This window comes from Scyliorhinus canicula, chromosome 9 (genome assembly GCF_902713615.1).
Source record: "Scyliorhinus canicula chromosome 9, sScyCan1.1, whole genome shotgun sequence".
Lineage (NCBI taxonomy): Eukaryota > Metazoa > Chordata > Chondrichthyes > Carcharhiniformes > Scyliorhinidae > Scyliorhinus > Scyliorhinus canicula.
This window is the reverse complement of record NC_052154.1, coordinates 94,843,893-94,867,195: the sequence shown is the minus strand read 5'-3', so window position 1 is coordinate 94,867,195 and position 23,303 is coordinate 94,843,893. Positions and strand designations below refer to the sequence as shown.

The 23,303-nt window shown below is 48.8% G+C and overlaps 2 protein-coding genes across 5 annotated transcripts in view; both read left to right on the top strand.

Moving 5' to 3' along the window:
- Positions 1 to 23,303, top strand: part of LOC119971546 (zinc finger E-box-binding homeobox 1-like) — a 703,616-nt gene that overhangs the window by 389,224 nt on the left and 291,089 nt on the right. The gene's annotated exons all lie outside the window — the stretch shown is intronic.
- Positions 7,527 to 22,603, top strand: LOC119971541 (zinc finger protein 2 homolog). Of its 2 annotated transcripts, XM_038807196.1 has the most exons (5): positions 7,533 to 7,620; positions 11,769 to 12,835; positions 15,828 to 16,187; positions 20,156 to 20,312; positions 20,393 to 22,603. In XM_038807196.1, the coding sequence occupies exons 2-5, from the start codon at positions 12,215 to 12,217 to the stop codon at positions 21,139 to 21,141; spliced, it is 1,887 nt and encodes a 628-aa protein (XP_038663124.1). In that variant the 5' UTR covers positions 7,533 to 7,620; positions 11,769 to 12,214; the 3' UTR covers positions 21,142 to 22,603. The 2 variants fall into 2 exon arrangements, with proteins under 2 accessions (XP_038663125.1, XP_038663124.1); XM_038807197.1 differs by lacking the exon at positions 15,828 to 16,187 and having other exon boundaries at positions 7,527 to 7,620.

Below are 23,303 nucleotides of genomic sequence, written 5' to 3'. Positions count from 1 at the left end.
AAAGGACGTACTGGCGCTGGACGGTGTGCAGAGGAGATTCACTAGGTTAATCCCAGAGCTGAAGGGGTTGGATTATGAGGAGAGGTTGAGTAGACTGGGACTGTACTCGTTGGAATTTAGAAGGATGAGGGGGGATCTTATAGAAACATTTAAAATTATGAAGGGAATAGATAGGATAGATGCGGGCAGGTTGTTTCCACTGGCGGGTGACAGCAGAACTAGGGGGCATAGCCTCAAAATAAGGGGAAGTAGATTTAGGACTGAGTTTAGGAGGAACTTCTTCACCCAAAGGGTTGTGAATCTATGGAATTCCTTGCCCAGTGAAGCAGTTGAGGCTCCTTCATTACATGTTTTTAAGGTAAAGATAGATAGTTTTTTGAAGAATAAAGGGATTAAGGGTTATGGTGTTCGGGCCGGAAAGTGGAGCTGAGTCCACAAAAGATCAGCCATGATCTAATTGAATGGCGGAGCAGGCTCGAGGGGCCAGATGGCCTACTCCTGCTCCTAGTTCTTATGTTCTTATACCTATCCCTTTCCATCGCTAAAGTAAACGTAATCGAATTGTGGTCACTATCATCAAAATGCTCACCTACCTCCAAATCTAACACCTGTCCTGGTTCATTACCCAGTACCAAATCCAATATGGCCTCGCCTCTTGTTGGCCTATCTACATACTGCATCAGGAAACCCTCCTGCACACATTGGACAAAAACGGATCCATCAGGATCAGGATATAGTACTCAAACTATAGTGTTTCCAGTCAATATTTGGAAAGTTAAAGTCCCCCATAACAACTACCCTGTTATTTTCACTCCTATCCAGAATCATCTTTGCAATCCTTTCCTCTACATCTCTGGAACTTTTCGGAGGCCTATAGAAAAGCCCTAACAGGGTGACCTCTCCTTTCCTGTTTCTTAACTCAGCCCATACTACCTCAGTATTCGAGTCCTCATCAAATGTCCTCTCAGCCACCGTAATACTGTCCTTGACTAACAATGCCACCCCTCCCCCTCTCTTACCCACCTTCCTGAACTTACTGAAATATCTAAACCCCGGCACCTGCAACAACCATTCCTCTCCCTGCTCTATCCATGTCTCCGAAATGGCCACAACATCGAAGTCCCAGGTACTAACCCATGCCGCAAGCTCACCCACCTTATTCCGGATGCTCCTGGCATTGAAGTAGACGCACTTTAGACCACCTTCCTTCCTGCCGGTACACTCCTGCAACTTTGAAACCTTACTCATGACCTCACTGCTCTCAGCTTCTTGTGTACTGGAGCTACAATTCCCTGCTGAACTAGTTTAAACCCTCCCGAAGAGCATTAGCAAACCTCCCCCCGAGGATATTAGTACCCCTCTGGTCCAGGTGTAGACCATCCCGTTTGTAGAGGTCCCACCTACCCCAGAATGAGCCCCAATTGTCCAGGAATCTGAAACCCTCCCTCCTGCACCGTCCCTGCATCCACGTGTTCAACTGCTCTCTCTCCCTATTCCTCGACTTGCTAGCACGTGGCACGGGTAACAACCCAGAGATAATAACTCTGTTTGTTCTAGCTCTAAGTTTCCACCCTAGCTCCCTGAATTCCTGCCTTACATCCCTATCCCTTTTCCTACCTATGTCGTTGGTACCTATGTGGACCACGACTTGGGGCTGCTCCCCCTCCCCCTTAAGGATCCCGAAAACACGATCTGAGACATCGCGGACCCTGGCACCTGGGAGGCAACACACCAACCGCGAGTCTCTCTCGTTCCCACAGAATCTCCTATCTATCCCCCTAACTATGGAGTCTCCAATGACTAATGTTCTACTCCTTTCCCCCCTTCACTTCTGAGCAACAGGGACAGACTCTGTGCCAGAGACCTGTACCCCATGGCTGACCCCTGGTAAGTCGTCCCCCCCACAAGTATCCAAAGCGGTATACCTGTTACTAAGGGGAACGACCACAGGGGATCCCTGTGCTGACTGCTTACCCCCAGCCCCTCTCACCGTCACCCATCTATCTTTATTCTTTGGCGTAATCACCACCCTGAAGCTTCTATCTATGACCCCCTCTGCCTCCCGAATGATCCAAAGTTCATCCAGCTCCAGCTCCAGTTCCCTAACATGGTTTTTGAGGAGCTGGAGTTGGGTGCACTTCCCACAGGTGAAATCAGCAGGGACACTGACGGCGTCCCTCACCTCAAACATTCTGCAGGAGGAGCATTGTACTGCCTTCCCTGACATCACCTCCAGATTTAAAAAAAAACAAGAAAAAGAAAGGAAGAGCTTACCTGATATTCCCTCAAACCCTGCTCCCACTGAAAGGTAAGCAAATTTAAAGGCACTCACTCACCTTCACGACAGGCCCCTGCTCCCGCTTACCAACGACCGTGGTTTTTTTTTTGGTTAGAGGAGGAGGTGCGGGGGAGACACTGACGAAGTGTTTTGGGTTTAACTGTCACTTAACAACAGCCCCTCCACAAACCACCTTCAAATTAGGCTGACCGCACTGCACGTATGCAAATTTCCCCGGAACAGCCGATCAGTAGCTCTGCTCTGCTGCCCTCTGCTGGATGCTAGCCTTCACTCAAACTCCTCGGGTCTCCTTCGCAGGTACACCTTCAAATTAGGCTGACCGCACTGCACGTATGCAAATTTCCCCGGAACAGCCGATCAGTAGCTCTGCTCTGCTGCCCTCTGCTGGATGGAATCTGCTGCTCTGCTGCTGTATCTCCTGTCCGATGGAAGAAGTTGGAAGAGTGAGTAAGCCGGGACCCCTGGGAAGGGTCTTTGATTGTGCTACCCGCTTTCCCCAGGCAGCGGGAGGTGTAGATGGACTCAATGGATGGGAGGCAGGTTCGTGTGATGGACTGGGTGGTGTTCACGACTCTCTGAGGTTTCTTGCGGTCCTAGGCCGAGCAGTTGCCATACCAGGCTGTGATGCAGTTGCTATGATGCAGCCAGATAGAATGGGGGCAGCATGGTAGCATTGTGGATAGCACAATCGCTTCACAGCTCCAGGGTCCCAGGTTCGATTCCGGCTTGGGTCACTGTCTGTGCGGAGTCTGCACATCCTCCCCGTGTGTGCGTGGGTTTCCTCCGGGTGCTCCGGTTTCCTCCCACAGTCCAAAGATGTGCAGGTTAGGTGGATTGGCCATGATAAATTGCCCTTCGTGTCCAAAATTGCCCTTAGTGTTGGGTGGGGTTACTGGGTTATGAGATAGGGTGGAGGTGTTAACCTTGGGTAGGGTGCTCTTTCCAGGAGCCGGTGCAGACTCGATGGGCCAAATGGCCTCCTTCTGCACTGTAAATATGTATGTAATGCTTTCTATGGTGCATCTGGAAAAGTTGGTAAGGGTTAATGTGGACATGCCGAATTTCCTTAGTTCCCTGAGGAAGTATAGGAAGTAATGGTGGTAACGTCGACGTGGGTGGACCAGAACAGATTTTTGGAGATGCGCACACCTAGGAATTTGAAACTGCTAACCATCTCCACCTCGGCTCCGTTAATGCTGACAGGGGTGTGTACAGTACTTTGCTTTCTGAAGTCAATGACCAGCTCTTTAGTTTTGCTGGCATTGAGGGATAGATTGTTGTCGCTGCACCACTCCACAAGGTTCTCCCTCCTGTATCCTGACTCGACATTATTCGAGATCCGGCCCACTATGGTCGTATCGTCAGTGAACTTGTAGATGGAGTTGGAACCAAATTTTGCCACGCAGTCGTGTCTGTACAGAGAGTAGAGTAGGGGGCTAAGTATGCAGCCTTGCAGGGCCCCAGTATTGAGGACTATTGTGGAAGAGGTGTTGTTGTTCATTCTTACTGATTGTGGTCTGTTGGTCAGAAAATCGAGGACCCAGTTGCAGAGTGAGGAGCCAAGTCCTAGGTCTTGGAGTTTTGATATGACCTTGGCTGGGATTATGGTGTTGAAGGTGGAGCTGTAGTCAATAAATAGGAGTCTGATGTAGGAGTCCTTGTTGTCAAGATGCTCCAGGGATGTGTAGGGCCAGGGAAACGGTGTCTGCTGTGGACTGGTTGCGACGGTATGCGAATTGAAGTGGGTCAAGGCCTTCCGGGAGTATGGAGGTGATGCACTTCATGATCAACCTCTCGAAGCACTTCATTACGACTGAAGTCAGGGCCACCGGACGGTAGTCATTGAGGCACGTTGCCTGGTTCTTCTTTGGCACCGGTATGATGATGGTCGCCTTGAAGCAGGTGGGGACCTCGGACTGGAGTAGGGACAGGTTAAAGATGTCCACGAACACCTCTGTCAGCAGGCTCTGAGTGCCCGACCAGGGATCCCAGCCAGGCCTGTCCCCTTCCGAGAGCTCACTTTCAGGAAGGCCGATCTGACTTCGGAAGCTGCGATGATGGGTATGGGTGAGTTATTGGCTGCTGGGGCACTCAACAGCGGATTGTTGGTTACCTGCTCGAACCGAGCATAGAATGCATTGAGTTCATCGGGAAGGGGTGCGCTGCTGCCGGAGATACTGCTCGGCTTCGCTTTGTAGCCCATTATGTTGTTTAGTCCTTGCCACAACCGCCGAGAGTCTGCCTGTGTCTATAGCTTGGTTTGATATTCTCTCTTGGCATCTCAGATGGCTTTGCGGAGGTCGTACCTGGATTTCTTGTATAAGTCAGGGTCGTCTGACTTGAACGCCTCAGATCTGTCCTTCAGTAGGGAGTCAATCTCACAATTGAGCCATGGTTTCTGGTTGGGGAACGTACGTAATGTTTTCTTTGCCATGCAGTCGTCCACACATTTGCTGATGAAGTCTGTGACGGTGGTGGGCATACTCATTTAAGTTGGTCGCTGAGTTCTTAAATATGGACCAGTCCACTGTCTCTAAGCAGTCACATAAAAGCTCTTCTGTCTCCTCGGACCAGCATTGCTCGACCTTCTGAGCTGGATTCTCCTGCTTGAGTTTCTGCTTGTCTGCCAGGAGAAGGAGCACCATCTTATGGTCAGATTTTTGAGTAGCAGTGGTCAAGAGTGTTGTTGTCCCTGGTGGGACAGGGGATGTGCTGGTGGAATTTTGGCAGTACACTCTTGAGTTTGGCCTTGTTGAAGTCTCCGGCCACAATGAACAAAGCCTCCGGGTGTTCTGTTTCGTAGTTGTTTATAACTGAACAGTTCGTCCAGCGCCTTCTTCACTTCTGCCTGGGGTGGGATGTAGACCGCTGTGATAATGGCTGAAGTGAACTCACGTGGAAGATAGTATGGGCGACACTTCACGGTCAGGTATTCCAGGTCTGGGGAGCAGTAGGTCGCCAGGGTCGCCACATCCAAGCACCAGGAGGAGTTGATGAGGAGGCACACACCTCCACCCTTTGCTTTGCCTGAAGATGCCGTGCGGTCTGCCCGGTGAATTGCGAAGCCTTCAGGTTGTATGGCACAGTCCGATGAGGGGGAGGTGAGCCATGTCTCTGTGAAACAGAACACACAGCAGTCTCTTACTTCCCTCTGAGAGTTAAGTCTGGCATTAAGTTCATCCAGCTTGTTTTTGATCGCTTGGATGTTTGCCAGGTGTATCTGGGGAGAGGGGTCTTGAAACCGCGTTGCTTCAGTCTAACCTGCAGACCGCCGCCGCGTTTCCCTCGCTTCCTCGGTCGGCGGCTGAGGCTGGATGATCCTAGGATCTGATGGGAGAAGTCTGACCTTGTGGAAGGTAGGTGGTTGTGTCTGGCGGGGTCCAGGGCGCTGGCGGGGACCAGGGCGCTGGTTACGTTTCTGAGGTCGCGTCTGGCAGGGTCACGGGCGCTGGTTGAGGTAGAGGGGTTGCTAGGGGGCATGTTTGTGATCCAGATGGGTCCCGGTGTTCTGCAGGCACGGGAATACCTTGCAGTGCGTTCGGGTCCTTGCACGGGGTCTCCGCCATTTCGGGGATCCTGGGTCGTGGGCAGGGGCTTCCTGAGGCAGGTTGTTCCCTCCCTGGGCGCTCCTGGGGTCGGGTCTAGAAATAGGCCCCGTCGCGCCTCCACGTGGATTTTTCTTTCTTCCATCTCCAGGTATGTCGGGTTGCTGGACGGGCCTCATCTGCATATTGGTTGGTAGAGTGGGGAGTGGTTCTTCTGTTATTCTTCATGCTTTGTGTTGTTTTGTTTTGTGCATAAAATGTTAAAAGCTAAATAAAATAAAAATATTTTTAGAAAAAAGAAATTACCACGGCCCTAGAGGGTACTAATGAGAGTGGCAATTTTCTGACGATTGCGCTGTTTGAGACGACTCCTCAAATTAGGCTCAGGGTTTTTGCCTGTGGTTGTGACTCCCCGGGAGAGGTCACTGGACCAGGACATCTCAGGAGAGCAAAATTGAATGGGTCATCCCAAGAGAGATGAATGGACTTGGACATTTCAGGAAAGGAAAATGAACCGGTACATTCTGGGAAAGGAATATGGACCGGGACATCCTGGGAGAAGAAAATGATCTGGGACATCCCGGGAGAGATGAATGGATCAGGACATCCCCAGGAGAAAAACTGGAAGGTGCTGATTATGTCATAGAATTTGGACTAGATGGGCCACACGGTGGTACAGTGGTCAACACATCAGCCTCATGGCTCTAAGGACCCAGGTCCGATCCCCGGCTCCGGGTCATTGTCCGTGAGGAATTTGCATATTCTCCTCATGTCTGCATAGGTCCCATGCCCACAACTCAAACATATTAACTTGCCCCTTAATGGGAAAAGTTGGAACTGAGGAAAGTTTACCTTCACAGCAGTCGATACCTGGACAGGGCAGTAAGATATCAGACCATGGGGCATCTACTCACTCAATGAGCCTCAGAACACTCCCTGAGTCACCAACTTGGCACGGTAGCACAGTGGTACTACTGTTGCTTCACAACGCCCGGGACCCGGGTTCGATTCCCAGCTTGGATCACTGTCTGTGCGGAGTCACTCGTTCTCCCCGTGTCTGTGTGGGTTTACTCCGGGCTCTCCGGTTTCCACCCACAAGTCCCAAAAGTGTTTGTTAGGTGAACTGGACATTCTGAATTATTCCTCAATGTACCCAAACAGGCACCGGAGTGTGGTGACTGGGGGATTTTCACAATAACTTCACTGCAGTGTGAATGTAAGCCTACTTGTGACACTATTAAAGATTACTAAATCATTCTCCCAGGAACAGAGACATTCCCTGATCACGGGGTCAATCTCGCCTCTCCAGACCCCTCTCGCTTTCCTGTGTCCCTCTCTCCTGTACATGTGCGGATCCCACCACTGGCTGCCATCATTGCCTTGGATGCTGTGGGTCTTCCTCTTCTCAAACACATCCGAGGTTTCACATCCCACACTGATGTTGTCAGTTTGAAAGCCTCCCAGGATGAAGAATGTTATTCCCACACCAGAAATCTGTCATACCGGGGGAACTGAGACAGAAGCTGCAATAAGTGAGGTTTTATTCAGATGGGACAATGACAAGTTTACATCCCCACCTGATCTGCTGATCAAAGTCGCCTCTGTTTCACCAGTCAGTTTGCCAAGCTTCAGGAAACTCCTGTCACTCCAGAAATATTTGGATTGGCTGTGAGAGACGACAATCAGAGAGAGTCCACCCACTCTGCCCATTCTCTCCTCTTCCTCTTTCACAGCTGCTTCACATCCTGTAGGGACTGAGAACCAAGTCAGGAGATGGTGAGTGAAGGAGCAGAATTTAGAATAATTACATTGCACAATATCCACACTAATGTTCAGGCAGTCTGACTATTCTGTGGGCAATCAGGTGTGGAAATGCCCCTTATGCTGTGTGAGAAGATGCAGCTCAGAGACCTGTTTACTCGCTGCTTTGTGCTGAGCTGACTGATTGGCTGTGTTGGATATTGAGGGTGTTTAGTGGAAGTATTTCCCTTCTGATTTACAGGCTGAGATTTGTTGATGGGTCATTACTGAAGGTGAGGTGTAATTATCTGGGAGGGGCAGAGACACATTTATTCAAATGTCTTTCAAGATTTTATCTGAAGGCCTCAACCTTTCCCAAAAGCCTGGGCTTGGATTTGATACTTTTACCCAGTGCTGTGAGCTGAATTTGGGATGTGCAGCCTGAGTGAGTGCAGTGCATCTCATTTCCCAGGATAAACCAGAACCCTTTAGTCAGCTTCACTAGAGTAATGTTTACCTCCGCTTCCGGCACTTCCTGCCCAGAATGTTTACTTCAAATAATTTGGGAAAACAAGGGGAGAAATGTCAAAATATCCATTGAATTAACATTTCTCCCGAGTGCTTTTTACATTAAACACATTCTCCAAGGGGAAAACTGGTCTTCAGCAGCACGACTCAAGCACAGAGTGAATTGACAGCCTGTTTACATTCTGTCGAGGGCAGCATGGTAGCACAAGTTCGATTCCCCGCTGGGTCACTGTCTGTGTGGAGTCTGCACATTCTCCCTGTGTCTGCGTAGGTTTCCTCCGGGTGCTCCGGTTTCCTCCCACAGTCCAAAGACGTGCAGGTTAGGTGGATTGGCCATGCTAAATTGCCCTTAGTGACCAAAAAGGTTAGGAGGGGTTATTGGGTTACGGGGATAGGGTGGAAGTAAGGGCATAAGTGGGTCGGTGCAGACTCGATGGGCTGAATGGCCTCCTTCTGCACTGTATGTTCTATGTCTTTTCCATTGTCTTCACGGTGCCTGGGAAGATGGGGTCTAGGCTGAGGAAAGAAAGTAGTCAAGTTGTCTGCTCCTGGTCACTATCCAGTGTCCCTGCTGGAAACAGAGGGTGTGTGACAGTCAAATGAGGGAAAAGAAAGCCCCATTGAATTCTTTGAGGATGTGACGAGACACATTGATGAAGGTCGGGCAGTGGATGTGGTGTATATGGATTTCAGTAAGGCATTTGATAAGGTTCCTTATGGTAGGCTCATTCAGAAAGTTAAGGGACATGGGATACAGGGAAATTTGGCTGTCTGGATACAGAATTGGCTCGCCAAAAGAAGACAGCGAGCGGTAGTGGATGGAAAGTATTCTGCCTGGAGGTCGGTGGCCAGTGGTGTCCTGCAAGGATCTGTTTTGGGACCTCTGCTCTTTGTAGTTTTTATAAATGACTTGGATGAGGAAGTCAAAGGGTGGGTTAGTAAGTTTGCCAATGACACAAAGGTTGGTGGAGTTGGAGATAGGCAGAATTCTTGGAAGTGTGGAGGAACAGAGGGATCTTGGGGTCCACGCACATTGATCCCTCAAAGTTGCCACCCAGATTGATAGGGTTGTTAAGAAGGTGTATGGTGTGTTGGCTTTCATTAACAGGGGGATTGAGTTTAAGAGCTGCAGCTTTATAATATTGGAATATTGTGTCCAGCTCTGGTCGCCTCATTATAGGAATGATGTGGATGCATTGGAGAGGGTGTAGAGGAGATTTACTAGGATGCTGCCTGGACTGGAGGGGACGTCTTATGAAGAAAGGTTGAGGGAGCTAGGGTTTTTCTCACTGGAACGAAGAAGGAAGAGAGGTGACTTGATAGAGATGTACAAGGTGATGAGACCAGTAAGAAGTCTTACAACACCAGGTTAAAGTCCAACAGGTTTGTTTCAAACACGAGCTTTCGGAGCACGGCTCCTTCTTCAGGTGAATGGAAAGGCTTGTTCCAGAAATGTTTATATAGACACAGTCAGAGATGCCCCGGAATGCGAGCACCTGCAGGCAATCAAATCATCAAAGATGCAGAGAGAGAGGTAACTCCAGGTTAAAGAGGTGTGAATTGTCCCAAGCCAGTTCAGTCGGTAGGCCTCTGCAAGTCCAGGCTTGTTGGTGGGGGCCGAATGTAATGCGACATGAATCCCAGATCCCGGTTGAGTCCGCATTCATGCGTGCGGAACTTAGCTATAAGTTTTTGCTCAGCAATTTTGCGTTGTCGCGTCTCCTGAAGGCCTCCTTGTAGAATGCTGACCCGGAGATCAGAGGCTGAATGTCCTTGACTGCTGAAGTGTTCCCCAACTGGAAGGGAACAGTCCTGCCTGTTGATAGTCGCACGATGCCCGTTTATTCGTTGTCGCAGTGTCTGCATGGTCTCGCCAATGTACCACGCTTCGGGACATCCTTTCCTGCAGCGTATGAGGTAGACTACATTGGTCGAGTCGCACGAGTATGCGCCGCGTACCTGGTGGGTGGTGTTTCCACGTGTAATGGTGGTGTCCATGTCGATGATCTGGCATGTCTTGCAGAGATTACCCTGGCAGGGTTTTGTGGTGTTGTGGTTGCTGTTCTGAAGGCTGGGTAATTTGCTGCAAACAATGGTTTGTTTGAGGTTGCGCGGTTGTTTGAAGGCCAGTAGTGGGGGTGTGGGGATGACCTTGGCAAGATGTCCATCCTCGCTGATGATGTGTTGGAGGCTGCGAAGAAGATGTCGTAGTTTCTCCGCCCCAGGAAAGTACTGGACGACGAAGGGTACTCTGTCAGTGGTGTCCCGTGTTTGTCTTCTGAGGAGGTCGGTGCGGTTTTTTGCTGTGGCGCGGTGGAACTGTCGATCAATGAGTCGAGCGCCATATCCCGTTCGTACGAGGGCATCTTTCAGCATCTGTAGGTGTCTGTTGCGCTCCTCCTTGTCTGAGCAGATCCTGTGTATACGGAGGGCTTGTCCATAGGGGATGGCTTCTTTAATGTGTTTCGGGTGAAAGCTGGAGAAGTGGAGCATCGTGAGATTATCTGTGGGCTTGCGGTAAAGCGAGGTGCTGAGGTGACCGTCCTTGATGGAGACGAGTGTGTCCAAGAATGGAACTGAATTTGGAGAATAGTCCATGGTGAGTTTGATGGTGGTAGCGTGAAGCGTGGTACATTGGCGAGACCATGCAGACACTGCGACAACGAATAAACGGGCATCGTGCGACTATCAACAGGCAGGACTGTTCCCTTCCAGTTGGGGAACACTTCAGCAGTCAAGGACATTCAGCCTCTGATCTCCGGGTCAGCATTCTACAAGGAGGCCTTCAGGAGACGCGACAACGCAAAATTGCTGAGCAAAAACTTATAGCTAAGTTCCGCACGCATGAATGCGGACTCAACCGGGATCTGGGATTCATGTCGCATTACATTCGGCCCCCACCAACAAGCCTGGACTTGCAGAGGCCTACCGACTGAACTGGCTTGGGACAATTCACACCTCTTTAACCTGGAGTTACCTCTCTCTCTGCATCTTTGATGATTTGATTGCCTGCAGGTGCTCGCATTCCGGGGCATCTCTGACTGTGTCTATATAAACATTTCTGGAACAAGCCTTTCCATTCACCTGAAGAAGGAGCCGTGCTCCGAAAGCTCGTGTTTGAAACAAACCTGTTGGACTTTAACCTGGTGTTGTAAGACTTCTTACTGTGCTCACCCCAGTCCAACGCCGGCATCTCCACATCAAGGTGATGAGAGGCATGGATAGAGTGGATAGCCAGAGACTTTTCCCCAGAGTGGAAATGGCTGTCATGAGGGGACAAAATTTTAAGGTGATTGGAGGAAGGTATAGGGGAGATGTCAGAGGGAGGTTCTTTACACAGTGATGGGTGCCAGCGGAGGTGGTGCAGTCAGAGTCAATCGGGACATTTGAGCGACTTTTGGACAGGGACATGGACAGCAGTAAATTAAAAGGGTGTAGGTTAGGTTGATCTTAGATTGCAATAAATGGTCGGCACAACATCATGGGCTGAAGGGCCTGTAATATGCTGTACTGTTTGTTCTATGTATCTGATCCCCACACACTGGAACAGCAGATTGACACTCACTGTGGAACAGTCTCTAACTGAGGAGTCAGCCCCTTCAGCAAAGGAGGAGAGGGAGTTGGAGGAAATCATGTTTCCTTTTCCTGTTTTACAGAAGGATTGCATCGTATTATACCAGAGAATACAGAGAGATAGACTGCACAGATAGATCCTGACCATCACCCAAGGAACAACTGCACACCTGTGGGAAGACATCCAGTCCCTACACAGCATTGCTCAACACAGAGAAGGTTAGATAGTGAACCATCATCTGGAAATCGGTCGAGTCAGGGGAGCTTTGACACCTCATCAGATCTGAAACTAGTCAATGGTGTGAAACCTTTAATCAGAACCAACCTTTCTGAGATTTGGTTGTGCCGATCGGTCAGGATGAGGCTGGGAAGAAGTGGGACTGAGAGCTTTAATCATGCGAGCTTCATGAACCACTGACTCATTCCTACAAGTGAGTGACTGTTCAAGTGTGAGGTGTGTGTCAGAGTCTCCACGGGTTCATAAGATCTTCTGAGGTGCTACAACTACTGTTACCACAAGGGCAGCCACATGGAAGGGAAACGATTCAGGTGTGATGTTTGTGACACAGGTTTCGTGAATTCGACGATACTCCTGAGGCACCAGATGATTCACACAGGGGAGAAACCATTCACTTGTGAGGTTTGTGATAAATCATTTGCACGGTCATCAAGCCTCAGTGAACATCAACGGCTTCACACAGGGGAGCAAGAGAAACCCTTCAGGTGTGATGTGTGTGAGATGACTTTCAGCCGAAATTCCCGTCTTCTATCACACCAACGGACTCACACTGGCGAGAAACCCTTCATATGTGAGGTGTGTGACAGATCATTCTCGGACTCATCCACCCTCTGCCAACACAGACGCATTCACACAGGGGAGAAACCATTCACCTGCGAGCTGTGTGACAAATCATTCTCACACTTATGGACCTTTCGTAATCACCAACGCGTTCACACAGAGGAGAAACCATTCAAATGCGAGGTGTGCGACAAATCATTCTCGCTGTTATGGAACCTCCACACCCATCGACGCACTCACACCGGGGAGAAACCTTTCACATGCGAGGTGTGTGACAAATCATTCTCACTGTCATCGAACCTCCATAGACACCAACTCGTTCACACAGGAGACAAACCCTTCCTATACGAGGTATGTGACAAATTATTCTCGGACTCATTAGTTTCTGCCGCACACCGACATATTCACATTCGGAGTCACATAGGAGACAAACCATTCACATGTATGATTTGTAACAAATCATTCTCGGACTATTCAGCCTTCTGCACACACTGGTGGGAAACCATTTCTGGGTGAGGTTTGCAACAAATCATTCTCACAGTCATCAGACCTCCACAGACATCAGCACATTCACACTGCAGCTCGCCTGCTCCCCTTACACTTGAGAGTTGGCTGTTGTTTACCCTCCAGTGCTCACACGGGGGAGCTGTCCTTCCAAAGCACTGTCTGTCTCAGCACTGTCTGTCTCTGTACTGTCTGTCTCAGCACTGTCTGCCTCAGCACTGTCTGCCTCAGCACTGTCTGTCTCAGCACTGTCTGTCTCAGCACTGTCTGTCTCAGCACCGTCTGTCTCAGCACTGTCTGTCTGTCTCAGCACCGTCTGTCTCAGCACCGTCTGTCTCAGCACCGTCTGTCTCAGCACCGTCTGTCTCAGCACCGTCTGTCTCTGCAGTGTCTGTCTCTGCAGTGTCTGTCTCTGCACTGTCTGTCTCTGCACTGTCTGTCTCTGCACTGTCTGTCTCTGCACTGTCTGTCTCTGCACTGTCTGTCTGTCTCTGCACCGTCTGTCTCTGCACCGTCTGTCTCTGCACCGTCTGTCTCTGCACCGTCTGTCTCTGCACCGTCTGTCTCTGCACCGTCTGTCTCAGCACCGTCTGTCTCTGCACCGTCTGTCTCTGCACCGTCTGTCTCTGCACCGCCTGTCGCTGCACAGTCTGTCTCTGCACAGTCTGTCTCTGCACAGTCTGTCTCTGCACAGTCTGTCTCTGCACTGTCTCTCTGCACCGTCTGTCTCAGCACCGTCTGTCTCAGCACCGTCTGTCTCTGCACCGTCTGTCTCTGCACCGTCTGTCTCTGCACCGTCTGTCTCTGCACCGTCTGTCTCTGCACCGTCTGTCTCTGCACCGTCTGTCTCTGCACCGTCTGTCTCAGCACCGTCTGTCTCTGCACCGTCTGTCTCTGCACCGTCTGTCTCTGCACCGTCTGTCTCAGCACCGTCTGTCTGTCTCTGCACCGTCTGTCTCTGCACCGTCTGTCTCTGCACCGTCTGTCTCTGCATTGTCTGTCTCAGCACCGTCTGGCTCAACACCGTCTGTCTCAGCACCGTCTGTCTCTGCACCGTCTCTCTCTGCACCGTCTGTCTCAGCACCGTCTGTCTCTGCACTGTCTGTCTCTGCACTGTCTGTCTCTGCACTGTCTGCCTCAGCACTGTCTGTGTCAGCACTGTCTGCCTCAGCACTGTCTGCCTCAGCACCGTCACTCTCAGCACCGTCTCTCTCTGCACCGTCTGTCTCTGCACCGTCTGCCTCTGCACTGTCTGCCTCTGCACTGTCTGCCTCTGCACTGTCTGCCTCTGCACTGTCTGCCTCTGCACTGTCTGCCTCTGCACTCTCTGCCTCTGCACTGTCTGTCTCTGCACTGTCTGTCTCTGCACTGTCTGTCTCTGCACCGTCTGTCTCTGCACCGTCTGTCTCTGCACCGTCTGTCTCTGCATCGTCTGTCTCAGCACCGTCTGTCTCTGCACCGTCCCTCTCAGCACCGTATCTCTCTCTGCACCGTCTGTCTCTGCACCGTCTGCCTCTGCACTGTCTGTCTCTGCACTGTCTGTCTCTGCACTGTCTGTCTCAGCACTGTCTGTCTCAGCACTGTCTCCCTCAGCACTGTCTGTCTCTGCACCGTCCCTCTCAGCACCGTCTCTCTCTGCACCGTCTCTCTCTGCACCGTCTGTCTCAGCACTGTCTGCCTCTGCACTGTCTGTCTCTGCACTGTCTGCCTCTGTACTGTCTGCCTCTGTACTGTCTGCCTCTGTACTGTCTGCCTCTGTACTGTCTGCCTCTGCACTGTCTGCCTCTGCACTCTCTGTCTCTGCACTGTCTGTCTCAGCACTGTCTGTCTCAGCACTGTCTCCCTCAGCACTGTCTGTCTCTGCACCGTCCCTCTCAGCACCGTCTCTCTCTGCACCGTCTCTCTCTGCACCGTCTGTCTCTGCACTGTCTGCCTCTGCACTGTCTGCCTCTGCACTGTCTGCCTCTGTACTGTCTGCCTCTGTACTGTCTGCCTCTGTACTGTCTGCCTCTGTACTGTCTGCCTCTGCACTGTCTGCCTCTGCACTCTCTGTCTCTGCACTGTCTGTCTCAGCACTGACTCTCCATCTCTCCACTATCAGTCCAGTCGTTTTAAGATGGTCAATTTAACCTTTTACCAGATGTCCAAACATCACCAGAAGAAGTCATCATCATAGAATTTACATTACAGAAGGAGGCCATTCGGCCCATCAAGTCTGCATCAGCTCTTGGAAAGAGCATCCTACCCAGGTCAACACCTTCACCCTATCCCCATAACCCAGTAACCCCACCCAACACTAAGGGCAATTGTGGACACTAAGGGCAATTTATCATGGCCAATCCACCTAACCTGCACATCTTTGGACTGTGGGAGGAAGCCGGAGCACCCGGAGGAAACACACGCACACACGGGGAGAACGTGCAGACTCCGCACAGACAGTGACCCAAGCCGGGAACCAAACCTGCGACCCTGGAGCTGTGAAGCATTTGTGTTAACCACTATGCTACTGTGCTGCTCAACAATATGTATAGAAGCTGCTGCTTATGCACAAGTTCCCCTGTTATGGGCAAGAGAGCAGTATCTGAGTATTCATATTAATTTTTCAAAGTTCAAATCCGAGATTTTGAGTTCAAAATAAAGCTCACAAGATTTTCTTTGCTAATTTTCTGAATGCAACTGCCTTGGAGATGGCTTTGACATTGTCATAAGATTGATCTCCAATCAGAACCTCCCTGGGTGCTGGCTGAAAACTGTCTCCAACATTTGGAAAATGTGTCACACAAACAACACCGCAAAGTCTGGATCCTGATTTATTTTTTATTTTCATTTCTTCCTTAAGGTAAAGCAACCCATCGCGTGCAAAGTGTGTGACAAATCATTCTCAACGTCATCGACCCTCCGAGTACACCAACGTGTTCACACAGGAGAGAAACCCTTCAGGTGTGAGGTGTGTGACAAATCATTCTCAAAGTCATCGACCCTCCGTAGACACCAACGCGCACACACAGGGGAGAAGCCCTTTAGGTGCGAGGTGTGTGACAAATCATTCTCACAGTTATCGAATCTCCACAGACACCAACGCATTCACACAGGGGATAAATCCTTCATGTGCAAAATGTGTGACAAATCATTCTTATGGTTATCGTCCCTCCATCAACACCAACGTGTTCACACAGGGGAGAAACCTTTCCCATGTGAGGTATGTGGCAAATTATTATTGGACCATTGGTTTCTTTTTTGTTTTAAATATTTTTATTCAGGCATTTATACATAAACATCAAGCACAACCAAAATCAAAAAGGTAACCAAAAGAGAACAAACAGGAGATCACACCGTAACTCAATGAGTATAAAGAACCACACAACACAGGAACAGCCTCTTCAGCCCTCCAAGCCTGTGCCGATCTCGTGTCCTATCTAGACCAATCGCCTATATCCTTCTATAACCCGTCTGTTCATGTGTCTATCCAGATAAGTCTTAAAGGTTGCTAACGTATCTGCCTCAACCACCTCACTTGGCCATCACCACCCTCTGTGTAAACAAAAAACCACCCCCCCTCACATCTCCACTGTACCTATCCCCCCTCACCTTGAACTTGTGCTCCCTTGTAATTGTCATTCCTGCCCTGGGAAAAGCCTCCAACTGTTCACCCTATTTATACCCCTCATAATCTACACCCCATCATTCTACCGTAATCCATGTACCTATCCAACAGCCGCTTGAAGGTCCCTAATGTTTCCAACTCAACTATTTCCACAGGCAGTGCATTCCATGCCCCCACTACTCTCTGGGTAAAGAACCTGTCATAATATACACACAAGTATATGATGGTGCATAGACAGACACTGACTGACACACTGAATGACCGATCAACACACAGAACACAGCAGCCAATCACCAGACAGGACACGGCCACGATAAAGCCAGAGGGCACTAGTTTTCCCGCTCTCTCGGGATGCACCCTCTGAAACAGCCAGAGCCCGTGATCAGCAACACGAACATCCACTATGTGGTAGCAGGATAGTCTGGTCAGGTTAGCCTCGGGTCTCCAGTCAACTCAACATAGTGTCAACCCACAGTGCAAGTATGTTTAACAGCTCATAGTTCAATAAAATATAGTTGTACTTCAACAAGTGTTGGTAGCCTGTCTCTCTCACTGCTATGGTAAATGCAGTCCTCGCAGACCCAGCATACCCAACACATCAGAACCTACCTCTGACATCCCCCCTATATCTTCCACCATTCACCTTAAATTTATGTCCCCTTGTAATGGTTTTTTCCCCTGATCATCTTATAAACCTCTATCAAGTCGCTCCTCATCCTTTTCCGTTCTAATGAGAAAAGGCCTAGCACCCTCAACCCTTCGTCGTAAGAACTACTCTCTATTCCTGGCAACATCCTGGTAAATCTCCTTTGCACCTTTTTCAAAGCTTCCACATCCTTCCTAAAATGAGGCGACCAGAACTGCACACAGTACTCCAAATGTGGCCTTACCAAGGTTTTGTACAGCTGCATCATCACCTCACGGCTCTTAAATTCAGTCACTCTGCTAATGAACGCTAACACACCATAGGCCTTCTTCACAACTCTATCCACTTGAGTGGCAACTTTCAAAGATCTATGAACATAGACCCCAAGATCTCTCTGCTCCTCCACATTGCCAAGAACCCTACCATTAACCCTGTATTCCGCATTCATATTTGTCCTTCCAAAATGGACAACCTCACACTTTTCAGGGTTATACTTCATCTGCCACTTCTCAGCCCAGCACTGCATCCTATCTATGTCTCTTTGCAGCCCTCCTCACTATCCACAACTCCACCAATCTTCGTAACGTCTGCAAATTTACTGACCCACCCTTCAACTCTCTCATCCAAGTCATTAATGAAAATCACAAACAGCAGAGGACCCAGAACTGATCCCTGCGGTACGCCACTGGTAACTGGGCTCCAGGCTGAATATTTGCCATCCATGACCACTCTCTGACTTCTATCGGTTAGCCAGTTCGTTATCCAACTGGTCAAATTTCCCACTATCACATCCCTCCTTACTTTCTGCATAAGCCTACCATGGGGAACCGTATCAAATGCCTTACTAAAATCCATGTACACTACATCCACTGCTTTACCTTCATCCACGTGCTTGGTCACCTCCTCAAAGAATTCAATAAGACTTGTGAGGCAAGACCTACCCCTCACAAATCTGTGCTGACTATCCCTAATCAAGCAGCGTCTTTCCAGATGCTCAGAAATCCTATCCATTTCTATTACTTTGCCTACCACCGAAGTAAGACTAACTGGCCTGTAATTCCCAGGGTTATCCCTATTCCCTTTTTTGAACAGGGGCACGACATTCACCACTCTCCAATCCCCTGGTACCACCCCTGTTGACAGTGAGGATGAAAAGATCATTGCCAACGGCTCTGCAATTTTCATCTCTTGCTTCCCATAGAATCCTTGGATATATCCCGTCAGGCCCGGGGACTTGACTATCCTCAAGTTTTTCAAAATGCCCAACACATCTTCCTTCCTGTCAAGTATCTCCTCGAGCTTACCAGTCTGTTTCACACTGTCCTCTCCAACAATATGGCTCCTCTCATTCGTAAATACTGAAGAAAAGTACTCGTTCAAGACCTCTCCTATCTCTTCTGACTCAATACACAATCTCCCGCTACTGTCCTTGATCGGACCCACCCTCTTTCTAGTCATTCTCATATTTCTCACAAATGTGTAAAAGGCGTTGGGGTTTTCCTTGATTCTACCCGCCAAAGATTTTTCATGCCCTCTCTTAGCTCTCCTAATCCCTTTCTTCAGCTATCTTGTATCCCTCAAGCGCCCTGTCTGAACCTTGTTTCCTCAGCCTTACATAAGTATCCTTCTTCCTCTTAACAAGACATTCAACCTCTCTTGTCAACCATGGTTTCCTTGCTCGACCATCTCTTCCCTGCCTGACAGGGTCATACATATCAAGGACACGTAGTATCTGTTCCTTGAACAAGTTCCACATTTCAATCGTGTCCTTTCCTGACAGCCTATGTTCCCAACTCATGCACTTCAGTTCTTGTTTGACAGCATCGTATTCACCCTTCCCCCATTGTAAATCTTGCCCTGTTGCACACACCTATCCCTCTTCATTGCTAAAGTGAAAGTCACAGAATTGTGGTCACTATCTCCAAAATGCTCCCCCACTAACAAATCTATCACTTGCCCTGGTTCATTACCAAGTACCAAATCCAATATGGCCTCCCCTTTGGTCGGACAATCTACATACTGTGTTAGAAAAGCTTCCTGGACACACTGCAGAAACACCACCCCATCCAAACTATTTGATCTAAAGAGTTTCCACTCAATATTTGGGAAGTTGAAGTCACCCATGACTATTACCCTGTGACTTCTGCACCTTTCCAAAATATGTTTCCCAATCTGTTCCTCCACATCTTAATAGAGGCATACAAAATGATCAGAGGGTTAGATAGGGTGGACAGCGAGAGCCTTCTCCCGCGGATGGAGGTGGCTAGCACGAGGGGACATAGCCTTAAATTGAGGGGTAATAGATATAGGACAGAGGTCAGAGGTGGGTTTTTTACGCAAAGAGTGGTGAGGCCGTGGAATGCCCTACCTGCAATAGTAGTGAACTCGCCAACATTGAGGGCATTTAAAAGTTTATTGGATAAGCATATGGATGATAAGGGCATAGTGTGGGTAGTTTTTTTTTCCATGTCGGTGCAACATCGAGGGCCGAAGGGCCTGTACTGCGCTGTATCGTTCTATGTTCTATCTCTGCTGCTATTGGGGGGCCTATAGAAAACTCCCAACAAGGTGACTGCTCCTTTCCTATTTCTGACTTCAACCTCTGAAAACCTTTTCCAACAATTTCACTATCACTGACATCAAGCTCACTGGTTTATAATTACCTGGATTATCCTTGCTACCCTTCTTAAATAACGGGACAACATTGTCTATCCTCCAATCCTCTGCGATCTCACCTGTGGCCAACGAGGAAACAAAGATTTCTGTTCGAGGCCCAGCAATTTCATCTCTTGTCTCCCTTGCAAATCTGGGATAGATGCCATCTGGCCCTGGATATTCATCTACCTTAAATGTGTCACAAGACAACACAGCAAAGTCTGGAACATGATTTATTTTTCATTTTAATTTCTTTCTTTAGGTAAAGCTGGTCCATAATGCCCAGGAGCGCTCGTTGACTGGAGGGTGGGTTCCGTACATCAAGCAGCTGAAGGAACAGGAGGAGTTCACCAGGAAGCTGTTTGACCTCTCCAACTCCACGATAACCAATGGCGGGTCAGATATGGGGATGAGTGAAGGTGATGTCAGCATGTTTAAACCATTGGGAGGTTAATTTATGTGACAAAAGATAATCATTGTGATTTTCTTCCCCTGACAGATACACAGGTGTCCATGGACACATCAGAAGGTGATGGAGGAGAGCTGGCAGCAGGGTCCGAGATTCCTGAAAGGGCTGATGAGGAAGGGACAGAGGTTAATACCTCACAGCAATGTGGCATGGCAGCTGCAGTGGAGGAGGGAGAGGAGGGTAAGGTGTCTAATTTTGAGGGTAGTGTTGGTGAGTTCAAGTTAAATATTGTGACCAGTGTGAAGGAGGAGGTCTGTGATGCTCTGGCTGCTGTAGTGGGGGGAGGGAGTCCAGATCCTTCTGGGGGTGAGGAACCTGCGGCTTTGGGAGCAGAAGCTCCGCAGTCTCCACGATCACAGGGACAACATCAGGCCCATGCTGCTGGTGAAGAAAATAAAGATGATCTGAAACCTCTGAAGCACTTGCATCAGGAACATGTTCAAAGTACAGAGAGTTATCAGGCCACTTCTACCTTGCTTCAACAAACTTTGACTGAATTTAAGACGGATGTCAGTCAGAATCTTCAAATAAACAATGAGATTCTTCAGCACCATCTAAAACGAAACAATGAGATTCTTCAGCAGCAGAATGAGGTTCTTTGTCAGCTTCTGCAAAGAAGCAGTGAGACTCTGGATGAAATGAGGCAGATTCTGTCTCAGATTGTAGCACCTGTACCTTCTGGCCAGCAGCAGCCCAGTGCAGAGACATCTGCTGCTGAACACGGCTCTGACACAGGAGAGGTCACGTCACGAGGATGGGGGAGACGCAGAAGGAATTAGGATCCCTCCCTCCAACACTGCCACCTCTTTATTCTTCTCCTCCTGTATTGTCATGAGGGATATTTTTCACTTTTTGGTCTGTATTTTGCCATGTCATAGAGCTTCTTTGTTGTGAGGACACTGCCAGAAGGGACCAGAATCCAGAAGACCCCTCCCCTCGATCATCGCCACCTCCCATTTTCGTGGGGCCAGGTATAGGCCAGGTCTGCATTTGCACATATCACAGAAGCACCTGTCCGTAGAAATCAGCAGCTGCCTCCACTTGTGTGGTTTTGGGATGAGAGGGTCTGAAACCCAACGTGTGCAGATTAAACCCGAGTGGAGTTCGTCTGAACTCTGTTCATTTGTTTGGATAGATTGTGTACCCTTGTGAGTGGAAAGGTACCCCTTTGAATATGGTCACCAGACACCTTGGGGAGTTAAGCTGCCTTTGCGAAAAAACATGTCATAAATCATAGTGCAGAAGGAGGTCAGTCGGCCCATTGAGTCTGCACTGACCATTCGAAAGACCACCCCACACAGACCCAATCCTCGCCCTTTCCCTGTAACCCCATCTAATCATTGTGGCAAATTTAGCATAGCCAATCCACCTAACCTGCCCCGCTTTGACAGTGGGAGGACACGGAGAGAACGTATAAACTCCATACAGATAGTCACCCGAGGTCAGAATCGAACCTGGGTCCCTGCCCCTGTGAACCAGCAGTGCCAACCACTGTGCCGCCCTCATTTGAGATATTGAAAAATTCGGCATGAATGTGTGCATAAAGTGCGCAAACCCATTAGAACTGAGAGCTCATTGAAATTGGCAGAAACAGTTGTCACAAATGTCAAGGGAGCTGTCCAGCTATACCAGCATTTAAAACTCCTGTCTTTAACTCTGAAAAAAACTGTTTGGAATGTTAGAAAATTATTGCCTTTTACTTTGTTGACAGAAGCCCGTTGACTGGGTAAAGGTGCATCCCAGTTTTCACAGCCACCCATTATCACAGAAGGGTGCTGGCCATTTCACAATTTGATTGACAACCAGAGTGGCTTAGTGGTATTGTCACTGGACTAGTAATTGAGAGACCAAGGATAATGCTCTGGGGACGCGAGTTCAAATCCCACCACCGCAGATTCAATCAAAATCTAGAATTTTAAGTCAAATGATGACCATGAAACCAATGTTGATTGTTGTAAAAACTCATCTAATTCATTAATGTCCTTTTCGGGAAGGAAATCTGCCATCCTTATGTGCACTCTATGTGACACTAGAGTCACAGCAATGTGGTTGACCCCTAATAAAAAGTGGCTATGGACAGTTTGAAGGAGGAGTATCAATTCCATTGCTTGTTTTTGTAGGAGATGATGCAATTGAATACAATGTTTGTTGTCAGAAGGGACAATGAAATTGAAAGAATTTAAATGTAATTTCTTTTTTATGAATGAATGTTTAAAAAAAATATAAAGTCTGCAACAGACACTTGGAACTTAATTTTATTTAATCTCAGCATGGGTCTTGACGTCTGCCTATTGTGGAAGGTGGGGGTGTTGTTATGGGTGGTGGAAGGGTAGTGGGTAGCGGCATAAGGTGGTTTTTGTTGGCACTTAGTTAGCACAGAGGCTAGAAAGAGGAATGTGAAGTGCCTGGGGGCAGAGGTTGGCATGGAAGGTATGATGAGCCATGGGTGTGGTTGGATGCATAACTTTGCACAAAAAGTATGAGAGGCTATGAGTGAGGGCATGAGATGACATAAGAGAGTATGAGGGGCCATGGTGGGAGGCGGCTGGGGCATTGTTTGGCATGGATCGGATGTGGAGAATGTGTGAGGGGTGACGGCTATTTTATATTGCTTTTTTAAAAAAATAATTTTTATTAAAGTTTTCACAAAATATCATCAACAGAAAAATACAGTATAAAATGCAAAAAATGTAAGGGAAACTCAGTAACAAAGTTAATAAATTAACACCCGCCCAAACACATAGCAAATATATACACCCAGACAAAACCTCCAATATATAGAAACAAAACTGAAATAAACCCCCCCGGTTGCTGCTGCCTCTGATCGTTGTCTACCGTTCTGCGAGGAAGTCGAGGAACAGTTGCCACCGCTTGAAAAACCCCTGTACCGACCCCCTCAAAGCAAATTTCACCCTTTCCAATTTGATAAACCCCGCCATGT